The sequence below is a fragment of the Saccopteryx bilineata genome, chromosome 4 (genome assembly GCF_036850765.1).
Source record: "Saccopteryx bilineata isolate mSacBil1 chromosome 4, mSacBil1_pri_phased_curated, whole genome shotgun sequence".
Classification (NCBI taxonomy): domain Eukaryota; kingdom Metazoa; phylum Chordata; class Mammalia; order Chiroptera; family Emballonuridae; genus Saccopteryx; species Saccopteryx bilineata.
The window spans coordinates 36,183,669-36,196,793 of record NC_089493.1 but is presented as its reverse complement, the minus strand read 5'-3'; the positions used below and the strand labels follow the sequence as shown (position 1 = coordinate 36,196,793).

General features: G+C 59.5%; 2 protein-coding genes across 16 annotated transcripts in view; one reads left to right on the top strand and one right to left on the bottom strand.

The window, feature by feature from the left end:
- PLEKHG3 (pleckstrin homology and RhoGEF domain containing G3) overlaps positions 1 to 6,280 on the top strand; it is a 79,828-nt gene extending 73,548 nt beyond the window's left edge. For 8 of the 11 annotated variants that reach the window (XM_066273140.1, XM_066273142.1, XM_066273145.1 and 5 more), the window contains exons 15-18: positions 227 to 604; positions 1,106 to 1,219; positions 3,015 to 4,407; positions 4,918 to 6,280. In XM_066273140.1, coding sequence (XP_066129237.1) covers positions 227 to 604; positions 1,106 to 1,219; positions 3,015 to 4,407; positions 4,918 to 5,636 — 2,604 coding nt within the window. In that variant the 3' untranslated portion in view covers positions 5,637 to 6,280. The remainder of the gene's footprint in view (positions 1 to 226; positions 605 to 1,105; positions 1,220 to 3,014; positions 4,408 to 4,917) is intronic. The other 3 variants (XM_066273149.1, XM_066273148.1, XM_066273139.1) reach the window with 2 other exon arrangements.
- A 1,472-nt stretch (positions 6,281 to 7,752) lies between these two features.
- The window catches only part of SPTB (spectrin beta, erythrocytic), a 135,764-nt gene continuing 130,391 nt past the window's right edge, over positions 7,753 to 13,125 (bottom strand). For 3 of the 5 annotated variants that reach the window (XM_066273133.1, XM_066273132.1, XM_066273134.1), the window contains 3 exons: positions 11,736 to 11,909; positions 11,436 to 11,478; positions 7,753 to 11,269 (listed from right to left, as the gene is read on the bottom strand). In XM_066273133.1, the coding sequence (XP_066129230.1) occupies positions 11,108 to 11,269; positions 11,436 to 11,478; positions 11,736 to 11,909 (379 nt within the window). In that variant the 3' untranslated portion in view covers positions 7,753 to 11,107. The remainder of the gene's footprint in view (positions 11,270 to 11,435; positions 11,479 to 11,735; positions 11,910 to 13,125) is intronic. The other 2 variants (XR_010731069.1, XR_010731068.1) reach the window with 2 other exon arrangements.

Below are 13,125 nucleotides of genomic sequence, written 5' to 3'. Positions count from 1 at the left end.
GCCTCAGTCCTAGCTTTCCCAGGCCCCGGCTTTCAACCATGAGAAGAAGCCCCTCTTACCCCATTCCCCATCTTGCCCCCACCCCCAGTGCTCACTGGGCTCCAGCGGAGACCAGGGGTTGGTCTCCAGATGTGGATGTCTGTGTGAAGCCTCCTCACCCTGACCGCTGGCAGGAGGAGGGGGTGGTGCCCAGAGGCTGGACACAAGGGTCTTGTGCTCTGAACAGCATGCAGGCAGTGCTGGTGCTCTCCTGGACTTTGGGCAGCCCTCCCGTACTCGGGGCCTGCAGCCGGAGGCCGAAGGGGCTGCCCGGCAAGAGCAGGAGGAGGAGGAGGACGAGGAGGAGGAGGAGGAGGAGGAGGAGGTGGTGGTGGTGGAGGACGAGGAGGAGGAGCAGGCCTTTCAGGTTGCTCTGGAGGACCTGGCAGGGCATGAAGGCAGCAAGAAGGGGTCTGGGCTGGAGCCTCCGGGCTCGGAGGAAGAGGAGGAGGAGGAGAGCCTGGCAGTGGCGGAGCAGGTAGCCGACTTTGCCAGCTCCCTGCTGGCCGCCCTCCATTGCTGGCACTATCGGGCCAACGCTTTACTTTTCTCCCGGGGCGCTATGGTGAGGTGTCTCTTTGATCTCCCCTCCTCCTTGCATGTTCCCTGGCATGTGCAAGCTCACGCCCACCCTAGAATCCCCTCCCCTGCCCTCTCCACCCCTCTGTCCTTGTTCTTGAACTTCAGCCATCGGCACTTCTTAACCCCTCACTCACTGTCACGCCCTGGTGAGCCCCTGGCATGCCTTGTTTCAGCACTGGACATGAACCCGTGTAACCCTCAACGCGCATGACTAACAGGGTGGGGGTGGGGCAGAGGAGGCGGCGGCACGCAGCAGGGCTGCGAGGGTCAAGAGGGCTGGGTTTTTCCGAGGCCGCATGCCTGGCAGGGATTTGTGTCCCCAGACTTCGCAGTTCAAGTTGACTCTGGAGTGGCTCGGATCCGAGGCCGGCTCTCAGCAAAGCCCGGCCCTCTTAGGGCTCAGGAGGTGCTGTGCATGTTGGGGTGCAGAAGGGATCAGCCCCCAATTACCCGGGAGCTGATGACAGCCCTCTGCTTGCTGCAGGGGAAGGGGCGCAGGGAGTCTGCAGGCCCCGAGAGCTGCAGGAGGCCCAGCGGCCGGTCTCCCCCCAGTGCTGAGAATCGCCTGAGCTTCGAGTCCGCATCCTCCCTGCCAGAGGTGAGTGGCCAGCAGGCAGGAGGGGAGAGGGCAGAGGTGTGTGGAGCGTAGGCCTTCAGGCTGCAGGGCTCTCTGCAGGGATGCTGGCATGTGGCATTTTAAATGTCTAGTAGCTACATTAAAATTTGTTTAATCCAGTACGTCCAGACTATTAACACGGGGCCTGTGGGGACAGGATTCTTGCCCCTTCAGGAAGCCTGTCTGGTCCATAGGTGCATGGTAGGGGTGAGGAAACAGCCCCTTCCTATGCATTAGAAAAAGGTACCCCTCCCTTTGGGCAGATGTAGTCCCTTGCCAAGGGGCACAGTTAACAGAAATGACCAGATTTTAGGTTGCCTTGGCCAGACCTCCTTGTATGGGGCATAAGGCCCTGCCCCTGCCAGCGTGCCAGTTGGTTGATCCCTGGGCAGAGGGGTAGCATGTTGCTGTGCACTCGATACCTCTCACACGTCTGGTGGTAGTGCCTTCTGTCTGTTCCCTGCTCTCCCAGGTAGAGGGGGGCTCAGAGAGGCTGAGTGGCATGCCTGGCACTGGGCAGCTTCTGAGAGCAGAGCTGAGGTCAGGCTTGGGTCCGGGACTCAGGAGCCCACACTCGTCTCCTCACCACCCCACACTGTCTGTGGGCAGTATGGAAATGGAGTCCCTTGCTTTCCCAAAGTTACAGGAAAAATTTGTTCATGAGGCCTAAGACTCCCGCATGGGCCTCACAGCCAGGACAGGACTGAGAAAACTGAATGGCATTGGTTAAGCATCTAGGATGGTGCTGCCCAGTGAAAACAGGATGCTGGGCAGCGTGTAATTTTAAACTGTCTAGGAGCTACATTAAAAAATCATTTATTCCAGTATGTCCAAATTATTATCATTTCGATATGTAATCAATATAAAAAACTATTAATGAGATGTTTTATACTTCTTTTTTTTGGATGAAGTTTCTGCAGTCTGGTGTGCATTTTCCCATTACCCAGCTGTTTTCCTTTGGACTAGCCACCTTTCAGGTGCTTGGCAGGCACGTGTGGCTGGCGGCCGCAGCTGCTGGACAGTGCAGGCCTAGGTCACGGGTTTCGCTCTGCCGATCCTGAACTAGGTCATTCGGAATCCAGCCTGATTCCTCGGAATGTAGAGTGTTGGCTTATCTTCTCCCTACAGACCTCTGGAAAGCGTTAGCCAGTTTTAATACTGGAAAGTATTAGCCAGTTTTGTGGTTCAAATGACTTACAAGGTGGTCAAGAGGGAGTTGTCACATTTTCTTCCTTCCTTGCCCACCTGCTGGACATATGTGGAGTCATTCCCAGGAGCCAAGATTCCTGTCTCACCCTCTGACAGGAGTCCAGTCTGGGGTCCTGTTGCCCTCTGGACCCTGAGCCACATGGGAGGCCCTGGCCCCATAGGGGAGTTGGAGGACTTCTCATGTTGCTCAGGCCTGGGTTTGAACCCAGAACGACTCCCATGTCGGGAGCCTCTAAGGCTGTAGGAAGTGCTTCAGCGTTGGGCAGGGGATGCTGGTGTCATGGCTCTGACTCTGTGTGTGTTCCCATCTGTCCCTTCAGCTCCCAGACAGGCTGCCCCAGAGAGGTGCCACCACCTTTCCCCATCTGTATTTCTAGAATTTTCCTTAGATTTGAGGACAGGGGCCCAGCACCCCAGCTGCAGGGTCACGGAAGGACAGAATTATGTTCCTCTCCCTAAGGACCCGCCATCCCTCTGGTCCTAAACCAGCCCCCTCTCACTAGGCTTTGAGCAGGCGTGCTGTCTTCTCATACCTTGGGTCTCAGGTGAGCTCTCTGTCCTGTCCCAGGTTGAGCCAGACCCTGAGCCTGGGACGGAGCAGGTGTTTGCTGACGTGGAAGGTCCCAGCGCTGAGGAGATGCCCTCAGACACAGAATCTCCAGACGTCCTGGGAACACAGCTTGATGCCCACCAGGAGCTGCTGGGACTGGGCCACCCGTGTGACATGGTGGACTTTGTGGTGGCCGAGAGCGCCGAGGACGTTAAGGCCTTGAGCAGTGAGGAGGAGGAGGAGGAGGAGGAGGAGGAGGAGAGAATAGGGGCTGCTCAGGAGCCCGAGAGCCTCCTGCCGCCCTCCGTGCTGGACCAGGCCAGCGTCATCGCTGAGCGGTTCGTCAGCAGCTTTTCCCGGCGGAGCAGCCTGGCCCCGGAGGACAGCAGGTCCCCCGGCGTCACGACCCCGAGGCTGACCAGCCGGAGCAGCAGCGTGCTCAGCCTGGAGGGCAGCGAGAAGGGCCTGGCCCGGTGTGGCAGCACCACAGACTCCCTCAGCTCCCAGCTCTCCCCAGAGCCGGAGCTCAGCGTGGGGGTGGCCACAGAGGGGGGTCCTCTGGTCAACGGGACGGAGCTCCCAACCCCAGGCTGCTCAGTGGAGACCGACAGGCCTTCCTCCTGCAAGAAGAAGGAATCGACACTCTCCCCCCGAGACCGGCTGTTGCTGGACAAAATCAAGAGCTACTACGAAAACGCAGAGCACCACGATGCGGGCTTCAGCATCCGGCGCCGGGAGAGCCTCTCCTACATCCCCAAAGGCCTGGTGAGAAACTCCGTCTCCAGGTTCAACAGCCTGCCCAGGCCGGACCCAGCGCCAGCGCCCAAGAGACAGGCGGGCTCCCGGCCGGCTTCATGGGCCCTGTTTGATCTCCCAGGACCTGGCCAGGCAGGTGCTGGCGACCCAGCTCCGGTTACAGATGCTGAGTTCCGCCCATCTTCAGAAATTGTGAAAATCTGGGAGGGGATGGAGTCCTCTCGGAAGGGGCCAGGCCAAGGCCAAGCCAATGGCTTCGACCTGCACGAGCCGCTCTTCATCCTGGAGGATCACGAGCTGGGAGCCATCACTGAGGAGTCGGCCGCTGCCTCCCCGGAGAGCGCCTCCCCCACTGGGCGGGCCAGCCCGGCCCACCTGGCCCGGGAGCTGAAGGAGTTGGTGAAGGAGCTGAGCAGCGGCACCCAGGGGGAGCTGGCGGCCCCGCTGCACCCCTGCATAGTGCAGCTCTCCCACGTGATGGACGGCCGCGTGAGCGAGCGAGTCAAGAACAAGGTCTACCAGCTGGCCCGCCAGTACAGCCTCCGGATCAAGAGCAAGGCCGGGCCGGCCAGGCTACCGCTGCCGTGGGAAGAGGCCGCCTCCACCGTCCCCTGCCTGCCGGCGGAGGAGGCGGGAGCACCGTCCAGTGGCAAAGGTAGGGTGGGGGCGGGGAGTGGGCCCCTTCCTCAAGTCCAGGGCAGAAGAGCCTTTTAGGAGCCACTTAGCTTTTGGGGGAAAGTGACCCCTAAAAAACCTCTACCAAAGAGAAGCCTGGACCCCGCGCCAAGGGCCGGGGCAAGCCCCGGCAGCTGGTCTGACGCCCGAGGTCACGCGTGCGCGGGCTGAGCCTGTCACTGCCCTGTCACTGCCTGCCCCGGCCCTTTCTGGGGAGCAGAGACCTCTGGAGGATGTGTAGCCCTGCCCCCTCTTTTCTGGGAAAGCAGAAGCTCTCATCTCTCTTCCTTTGACTCTTGGTCCCTTCCCCACTGCCTTTTCTTTATTCTCCCCCTGTCCCTTGGACAGAGGAGCTGTGGAGGGTGAATGAGAGCCCTCTCCCCTCGTCCCACCCCAACCCCGCCAGCCTGCCTCCCCCAGAAGGGAGCTGAAGGCAGTTCCGAGGCCTCCCCTCCCGCCCGGTGGCTCAGGCAGCTGTCTCTCCCCGCAGGGCGGAGGAAGCCGGTGCTGTCCCTCCACCGCGAGCAGGCGCTGGCCCCGGAGCCCAGCCCGCCCAAGCCGCGCCCTGCCGGGGAGACGTCGCCGAGGCCTCTCTCCCACAGCCCCTCCGCCGCCAGCTCGAGGACCGCTTCGCCCGGGGCGCGGCCCTCCTCTCGGAGCCCCCTCAGCCCCTTGGACACTGAGACCTTCAACTGGCCCGACGTCCGAGAGCTCTGCTCCAAGTACGCCTCCCATGACGAGGCGGTCCAGGCCGAGGGCGGCCGGCCCCGAGGCCCGCCCGTCAACCGGAGCCGCTCGGTGCCCAACATGGCGGAGCCGCCTCTGTCGGGCCGGCTGGGCCGCTGCAGCAGCCTGAGTGCCAAGCGGGGCCGGGCAGGCCCGGCGGCGGCCCCGCCCCAGCCGCCTGGAGGACTGCCCCACAGTGGGCCGGAGGGCGAGGAGGCCCTGTATGTCACTGCAGACCTCACCCTGGAGAACCAGCAGCGGGTGGTGGTCATGGAGAAGACGCCCCTGCCCGGCCCCACCGCGGGGCTGCAGCAGGGTGGTGGCCAGGGACCAGCAGCCATGGTGGGGCAGGGCCAGGATTTGCAGGAACTTGCAGAGTATCAGCTGAAGGAAGAGGGTCCCAGGGACCCAGCGGACCCAAGCCAGCCAGGCAGAGTGAGAAACCTGAGGGAGAAGTTCCAGGCCTTGAACTCTGTAGGTTGACTGTTGCGCCCTGGGGGAGGGTGTCCGGGGGCCGGGGAGGAACGTGGCACCTGCTCACAAGCCTGGGCTCACCCTCCTGACGGGACCTCACACCGGGCCCTCAGAAAGGCTGTGTCGGGAAGAGGTCTCTGTACTGAGCAAGTGCCTTCACCTGCTGTGACCACGCTGGTGCCCCCAGGCTCACGGTGACCTTCCATGGGCCCGGATGAGCCCCTCTGCCCTCTGAGACCAATGTGGCCACTTCCCTTGTGTATAGCTCTTCTCTGATAAGAAGCCACGTATTTAAGCTCACCTCTTCCCAGGGGGAGCAAGCCCGGCATGAGCCTCCAGCGTTGGCTGGCCCCTGCCAGGCCGGGGAGCCAGCCAGAGGCGTGGGAAGGGGGCCTGCAGGGGCTTGGCTCTTGAACTGCCTTTCTTAGGATCCAGGCAGGAACGAGGTCCGTAATTTATTGCTTTTCTTTCTGTGGTGTGGTTGTGTGCGCTCAAGTGTGTGTCTTCCCTGTTGTCGATTCCCCTCCCGTGAAGAATGTAACGGACTCCGTTCAGGTACTTGTGTGGGTTGTCTTGCTGACCCTGTGGTTGTCGCTAATGTGTACACATTTCATTATTTGCCAACGGTGCAATAACCACTGCTGACCAACCGACCTGTGTGTCCTCCTTACTGGGCCTGGCTGGGATGGGCAGGCGGGATGAGGGGGTTGTAGCGTTCGTGTTCACTCGTCCATGTTCACAAGGCACAGGCACCAGGGTGCTCGTGGGGGAGGTTGGGAGAGCAGGATGTGTGGGAGGACTCTTGTTCTTGGCTAATCTACGCCCGTGGACTTCCCTGTCAGCCCTCAGCCTGACATCCTCTTGCGGGGGCAGGGGCAGGGGCATCCTGCCAGCCTTCGCTCTTTTCCTCAGGGGCTAGAGTTGGACTGAAGTAAGTAGGGGTGAGGTGTATGGCACCTTTTACTCTCCTCTCCCCCTCATTCCCAGGAGGCGGGGATTCTAAACCTGGTGACTAGAACTGTCTCGAGGTGGTGTGGAACGTGGCATGAGGAGTGCAGGTGCATTTTTTCTGGACTGCATTCTCAGTTTCCATCCCGTTCTCAAAGTGCCTTTGTTTTAAAAGGTCTGAGAATACCCCCCTAGTTCTAGTTGGGTTTTCTGCTCTTTCTTCATGGTGGATCAGCCTTGTTTTGCCCTATTTCTTCTGTCTGGGCCCTGGGAGGAGTAGGGCTGGGGGCACCCAGGTGGTAGAACTGTCCTCAAGTGTCCCCACAGGTCTTCTGGCCCAGGAGGGTAAACTCAACCTAAAGATGGTACACACAGTCCGTTGAGGTCGAGGGAAGCTCAGCGGCTCGTAGAGCACCTGCTGGGCAGAAACAGGGCAGAGGTGACCCGTGTTACACTAGCTGCCCTGAGCATTCTGTGGCCACTCCCAGTCACGGAGGAGTGGGCTGGCTTACACCAGGCCAGTCTGGGGTTATGACATTGAGCACCCACAGACATAATGGAGCGAGAGGAGGCCCAGGTTTTGGGCCTGGCCCTGCTGTTAGTGTGCTGGGTCACCTACACTCTTGCTTTTTCCTCACATGTAAATTGTAGGAGATGGATGATTCGCTGCTTCTCACACTCCCTGACTCAGACTCCTCAGTGGGCGGAGCCTGGGAAGCTGTAGTGACTACCTTTCCCGGGTGATTCTTGCACAACCATCTGTGTACGTCTGGAAACTGGGACCAGCTCAGTGGTTGTCACCAGCTGCCCATTAGAATGATCCGGGTAGCCTTCTGAAGAATGGCTGTGCCTCCATTCCATCCTCCCGGACCAAGTGAGTTCCCCTTTGGAGAGGAATTGCAGGCCCGGTGATTCTGATGTCCAGCCAAGATCTCTCTCCTGAGCTCTGGGAAAGGCCCACAGCAGGTTCAAGATGGTTGAATGCATGGCCGAGTGAGTTTTAATCAGGGTCTCCGGTGAGGCACAGGCCCCGGGTGCCGGCAGAGTTGTCCCGTAAGACTCAGGGACAAGCCAGAGAGTGTGACTTGGACACAGCTCCCTTCTTGCTCACTCTGTAGCCTCTTTGGCCCAGGTCAAAGGGAAACAAGGCTTGTCGAATAAGAAATGGAGAGAAGTGTGCAGTTACTGATTTATTAGAAAAACTAGTAAATGGGTTTCCTCTGTTTGGTGGAAGCACATTTGAGCAGGTGGAGGCCAAGGCCCAGTGGCCCCAGACGGCATGGTCTATGCCCAGCAGGGTTGCAGTCCTCTGTAGCTGCCTCCTCTGTGTGTCCTCCCTGAGCTTGCTTGTCCAAGGGACCAAGCCATGTGGTCCTTTGGCTCTCTGCCCCCTCCCACTGAAGGGGGGAGGGGGATCCAGGACCAGCCTAGGGGACCCTACTTGCCCTCCGATAGGCAGGAAGTAAGTGGTGTGGGTGGGTGCTGAGCCTACTGTAGGCCTCCTGTGATGGTTGCTGGTGGGGGGAGGGAACCCCAAGAGCTGTCCGCACCCCCCTCTCAGCCGGAGTCAGTGGAGGCAGGGAGGAAGGGGAAGGAGGACCACCTGACCATGCCCAGAAGGAGCTTCCTCTAAACTGCCCTGAGAGGAAGCCTGTTATGCTGGTGTGGACTGGAGCTGAGTCAACCTAGTCTGGGAATACTGTTAAAAGATAGCAGAGTAGAAAATGTAAGGAGAACAAAAAACAAAACACCTTACCAGGGTGCCAGGGGCCCCCATGTGGCACAGTCTCAAAACTGGGTGCCTGCGATTTCAGCCCGGTTGAAGGAGGGTCGTGAGGCCTGTGTGATGTGGGAGGGACCTGTGGGAGCTGGCAATAGATGGCGGGTCACATGCAGCTGGCTGCCCTGAATAGTCCAGGGGACCTGGCACTTCCTCTGGGGCCCTTTCATTCTTGGGACTCGAGTTGCTTGTTGGAGATTCCTCTCAGGTGCTACTTTGGCACACATGGGCGGGGGGGCTTGTCTCTGGGCCCCCTCACAACCGGCCCAGGGAAGGGGTGGGGGGAGCTCATGCCACCGTCTGCTCTTCAGCAAGGAACATGCTGTCTGCCCCAGAGCGGGACGTGTCCCTTCTGCATTGCCAGGTGAGTGTCGTCACCTCATGGCCTCCTGGCTCGGTTCCCCAGATGCAGAAAGAGGCTGGTGAAGGGTCTGTGTGCTGCGTTCCCTGTAGGTACAGAGGGCTGTAGGGCGCAGTGCACAGAGGCCAGGTGAAGACCCTGGCGACAGAGGTGGGACCGCCTAATCTGGGGGTGTCAGGCTCGGTCGGAGAACTTCATCCTGTGGTTCCTGTTTGAAGTCCACTTCACCCTGACACAGTGGTCTTGCCCCCCGAGTGTGGCTGCACAGGGGCTCCTGGGAAGGCCCAGGAAGTCTGGATGCTGACCCTGTGACTTCTACCTGAGCCCCACCCACACCTGGAGGAACCATCTCAGCGTGTCTAAGGCTTCTTCACCTGGGGAAACCGAGGCAGGAGGCGGCAGCTGCGGGCCCTGGGGACCTTTACGGTCTCCCCAAGGGGAGCTCCTGCCGCTGCCAGCTTGACCCCGCTTTTGAACCTAACCCCAGTTAGGACGCTGGGCTGGAGCTGCACTGCTTTCGGAGCGGCGGGGAAATCCTCGTGGAACGAGCGCTCTTCCCGTCAGGAGTCCCACCTCAGCAGCACGGGGAAGGCTACCCCCGCGGCTCAAGGGCGCAGGGCCCCTTTGGCTGTGCTTGGGGAGGGGTGTGTGGTGGGGAGACATTTGGTGACTTCTGTACCCATGTGACTCACCCAAGGCCAGGGCCTTCAGAAGCTGAGCTGGGGTGCCACACCTCGTGGCTCTGGCCCCAGAGCACTTGTCCCAGCTGTCCAGGGGTAGTTATGTGGGTGGTAACACCCTGGTGTGGCCCTTTGTGCCACCTAGGGTGATAGGTCATGCACGAACTTGGCTAGCTGTCCAGCCAGTACCTTTGGATGGTACCAGCTGCAGACAATACACATGGGGCATTTGGCTTTGGGATGCTTTACTCCAGGTGCTGGGCTGTCCATCTAAGATCTGGGGACCATACTGTCTCTCACGGGTCCTGGGTCTGAGTCAGGTATTGCTGGTTCAGCTGCTACTGAAAAGGGGTTCCCAGAGTGTGGAGGCAGCGCCCAGGCAGGGTCAGGACCCACCTCCCGCCCCCAGCTCTGAGCTCCAGCTCCCAGCTCTAACAGGCAGGGTCAGGACCCACCTCCCGGCTCCAGCTCTGAGCTCCAGCTCCGAGCTCTAACAGGCAGGGTCAGGACCCACCTCCCGCCCCCAGCTCTGAGCACCAGCTAGCTCCCAGCTCTAACAGGCAGGGTCAGGACCCACCTCCTGCCCTCAGCTCTGAGCTCCAGCTCCCAGCTCTAACAGGCAGGGTCAGGACCCACCTCCCGCCCCCAGCTCTGAGCTCCAGCTCCCAGCTCTAACAGGCAGTGTCAGGACCCACCTCCCGCTCCCAGCTCTAACAGGCAGGGTCAGGACCCACCTCCCGCCCCCAGCTCTGAGCTCCAGCTCCCAGCTCTAACAGGCAGTGTCAGGACCCACCTCCCGCTCCCAGCTCTAACAGGCAGGGTCAGGACCCACCTCCCGCCCCCAGCTCTGAGCTCCAGCTCCCAGCTCTAACAGGCAGTGTCAGGACTCACCTCCCGCCCCCAGCTCTGAGCTCCAGCTCCCAGCTCTAACAGGCAAGGTCAGGACCCACCTCCTGCCCCCAGCTCTGAGCTCCAGCTCCGAGCTCTAACTGAGGTTTTCAGAGGACCAGCTGGAGAGCCTCCTGAGCCGTCTGCTGCCTGTGGGGGCAGAGGGCGTGTGGGAGACGTGGGGCAGGGATGCGGTGGCCCTGAGCTGAGAGTCCCAGTTCTGAGGAGGCCCACAGTGTCCACTCAGTCCCCAGCAGCCCTTCGCCCAGAGCTGGGGCCCAGTGGGCCTACCTGAAGGGTACTTCCTAATGCCCCAGGGACAGGTCACCTCTTTCCAGTGTCCTCTTCCCTTTCCTTGGTTTTGACCAAGTATGGTAGGGGGGTGACCCCAAGCAAGACTTGCTTTGGGAGTGGGCAGCATCTGAGGAACCCATCTCACCTTCTCCAGCTTTTATGGGGCTTGAGGGTGGGGGCTGGTGCATCCTCAGCCCCAAGAATGGGGTGGGGAGGAGGGCGTGTGCCTGGGAAAACCGTATCCTGCTTCTAGGCCCGGAGGCCCTGAGTGGAGCCAGGAGCCTCAGTCCCGGAGCCGCTGTGCGCGTGGTGGGGGAGCAGGCATCAGCGGCGGGCGGAGGCAGCCATCGCAATGCAGTGTGGGCCCCGGAGCCCCGCCCGGAGACTTGGAGCAGGCGGGCAGCAGGCAGCCGGTGGGAGGAGGGCTGTGGCCGTGGTCAAGGCGAGGGCGCCCCGGCCTGTCCTGGGCAGTCAAGGGAGGCACTGCGGCACCTGCAGCCCGGCCCCACCTGAGGGGCACTGCAAGAGGCTACTTCTTTTTGGGGAAGAAACTGAATCTCTTTTCCTTCTTGCTGAGGCTGGCGTCGGGGCCGGTGATGGAAGACAAGGGCAGGCTCTGGGCCTTGGTGCGGATACTCTGGGACTCGTTGATGGCGGTGCTCACGCCCTGCAGCCAGGACAGCATCTCTTCCTGCAGGATGGGAGGGTCAGGGCTTCACACCCCCAGGTGCCCCCACAAAGAACGGGAGGGGGCCCTAGGACTGCCCATTCTGAGGGAGCCCTGAGGTCAAGTGGCTGGAGTCCCCTCCACCTGCCCCTTGGCTGGCAGGGGTCTGGGCCAGGCTGTCCGCACTTACCTCATCCTTGCCATGGAAGAGCCACTCGCTGCCATTGCTCAACCTAGGAGGACAAAGGGTTTCCTGTCCTGTGGCCACCTCTGGAGCCCAGGCGGAGGGCTGGCTCTGACCCCACAGTTCCCTCTCAGGCACATAGCACCTTCTGAGAGAGTTAGGCATCTGGACATTTCGCCTCTTTGGTTTAAAAACCCCCTGAAGGGCACCTCAGGCGTGGAGCTGGTCCCCTGAAGCGGCCCCCGTCCAGCTGCTGATGCCAAGCCAAACCACCAGAAAAGGGACAGTGGGCAGGAGGGGCCTCACCTCAGTTTGAAGACATGCTTCTTCTTCTTGTAGTTGGCAGCAATCTCACAGATGGCATGTCTCAGGGCCAGGGGCTCCTCCCCATGGTAGGGCACCCCCAGGGCCAGGTTCTTGGCGTCCTTGTAGAAGGTCAGCTCGCTGTTCCTGAGCACGCAGTACAGGTTGTTCCAGGACCTGCAACGATGCAGACAGGCAGGTTGCCGGCAGTCCTGGTACAGTGGCTCTATACTCAATTCCTAGGGCAGTACCTTTTTTTAAAAAAAAAGCCCTGGCTGGTTGGCTCAGCGGTGGTCGGCCTGGCGTGCAGGGGACCCGGGTTCGATTCCCGGCCAGGGCACATAGGAGAAGCGCCCATTTGCTTCTCCACCCCCCTCCCCCTCCTTCTTCTCGGTCTCTCTCTTCCCCTCCCGCAGCCAAGGCTTCATTGGAGCAAAGATGGCCCGGGCGCTGGGGATGGCTCCTTGGCCTCTGCCCCAGGCGCTAGAGTGGCTCTGGTCGCAACATGGCGACGCCCCGGAGGGGCAGAGCATCGCCCCCTGGTGGGCAGAGCATCGCCCCTGGTGGGCGTGCCGGGTGGATCCCGGTCGGGCGCATGCGGGAGTCTGTCTGTCTCTCCCCATTTCCAGCTTCAGAAAAATACAAAAATAAAAATAAAAAAAATAAAAACCCCCACCATATTTGCCGTGATACATAGTAATACACATTACTGTAAAAAAATTGGAAATAAAAGTCATCTCCATGGCTGACCAGTGGTGGTAGCACAATGGAAGGAGCATCAACCTGGGACGCTGAGGTCCCAGGTTCAAAACCCCAGGGTTGCAGACTTGAGCGCAGGCTCATCCAACTTGAGTGCAGGGTCACTGTCTTGAGCTCAAAGGTTGCTGGCTTGAGCAAGGGATCACTGGCTCAGCTGGAGCTCCCAGGGCGAGGCACATATGAGAAGCAATCAACAAACAACTCAAGTGATACAGCTGTGTGTTGTTGCTTCTCATCTCTCCCTCTCTCTCACTTAAAAAAAAGTCATATCTGTTATGTCATTGCCAAAAGTTAACTTTTGTTAACTATGTATTTCCTTCCAGTTTATTCTTGTATTATTATTTATTAATTGCAATACTTATTTGTATTATAACTGTAAATCTACTTTTGCCCACACATATAGTATATACTGTATACCTAAAGTTGTATTCCACTGTATATCTAGTTTTATGTCCTGCTTTAAAGCTTAACACTGTGTCAGGACTGTTTGCTCATATCCTCACATATTATTTCTTGAAAGTAATTTTGAATGGCTGTACGGTATCCCATCGTATACATAAATAGCCCCTTTACTGGCGGACCATGTGATACTGGTAATTAAACGGTACAATTTAAATAATTATAACATTCTTTC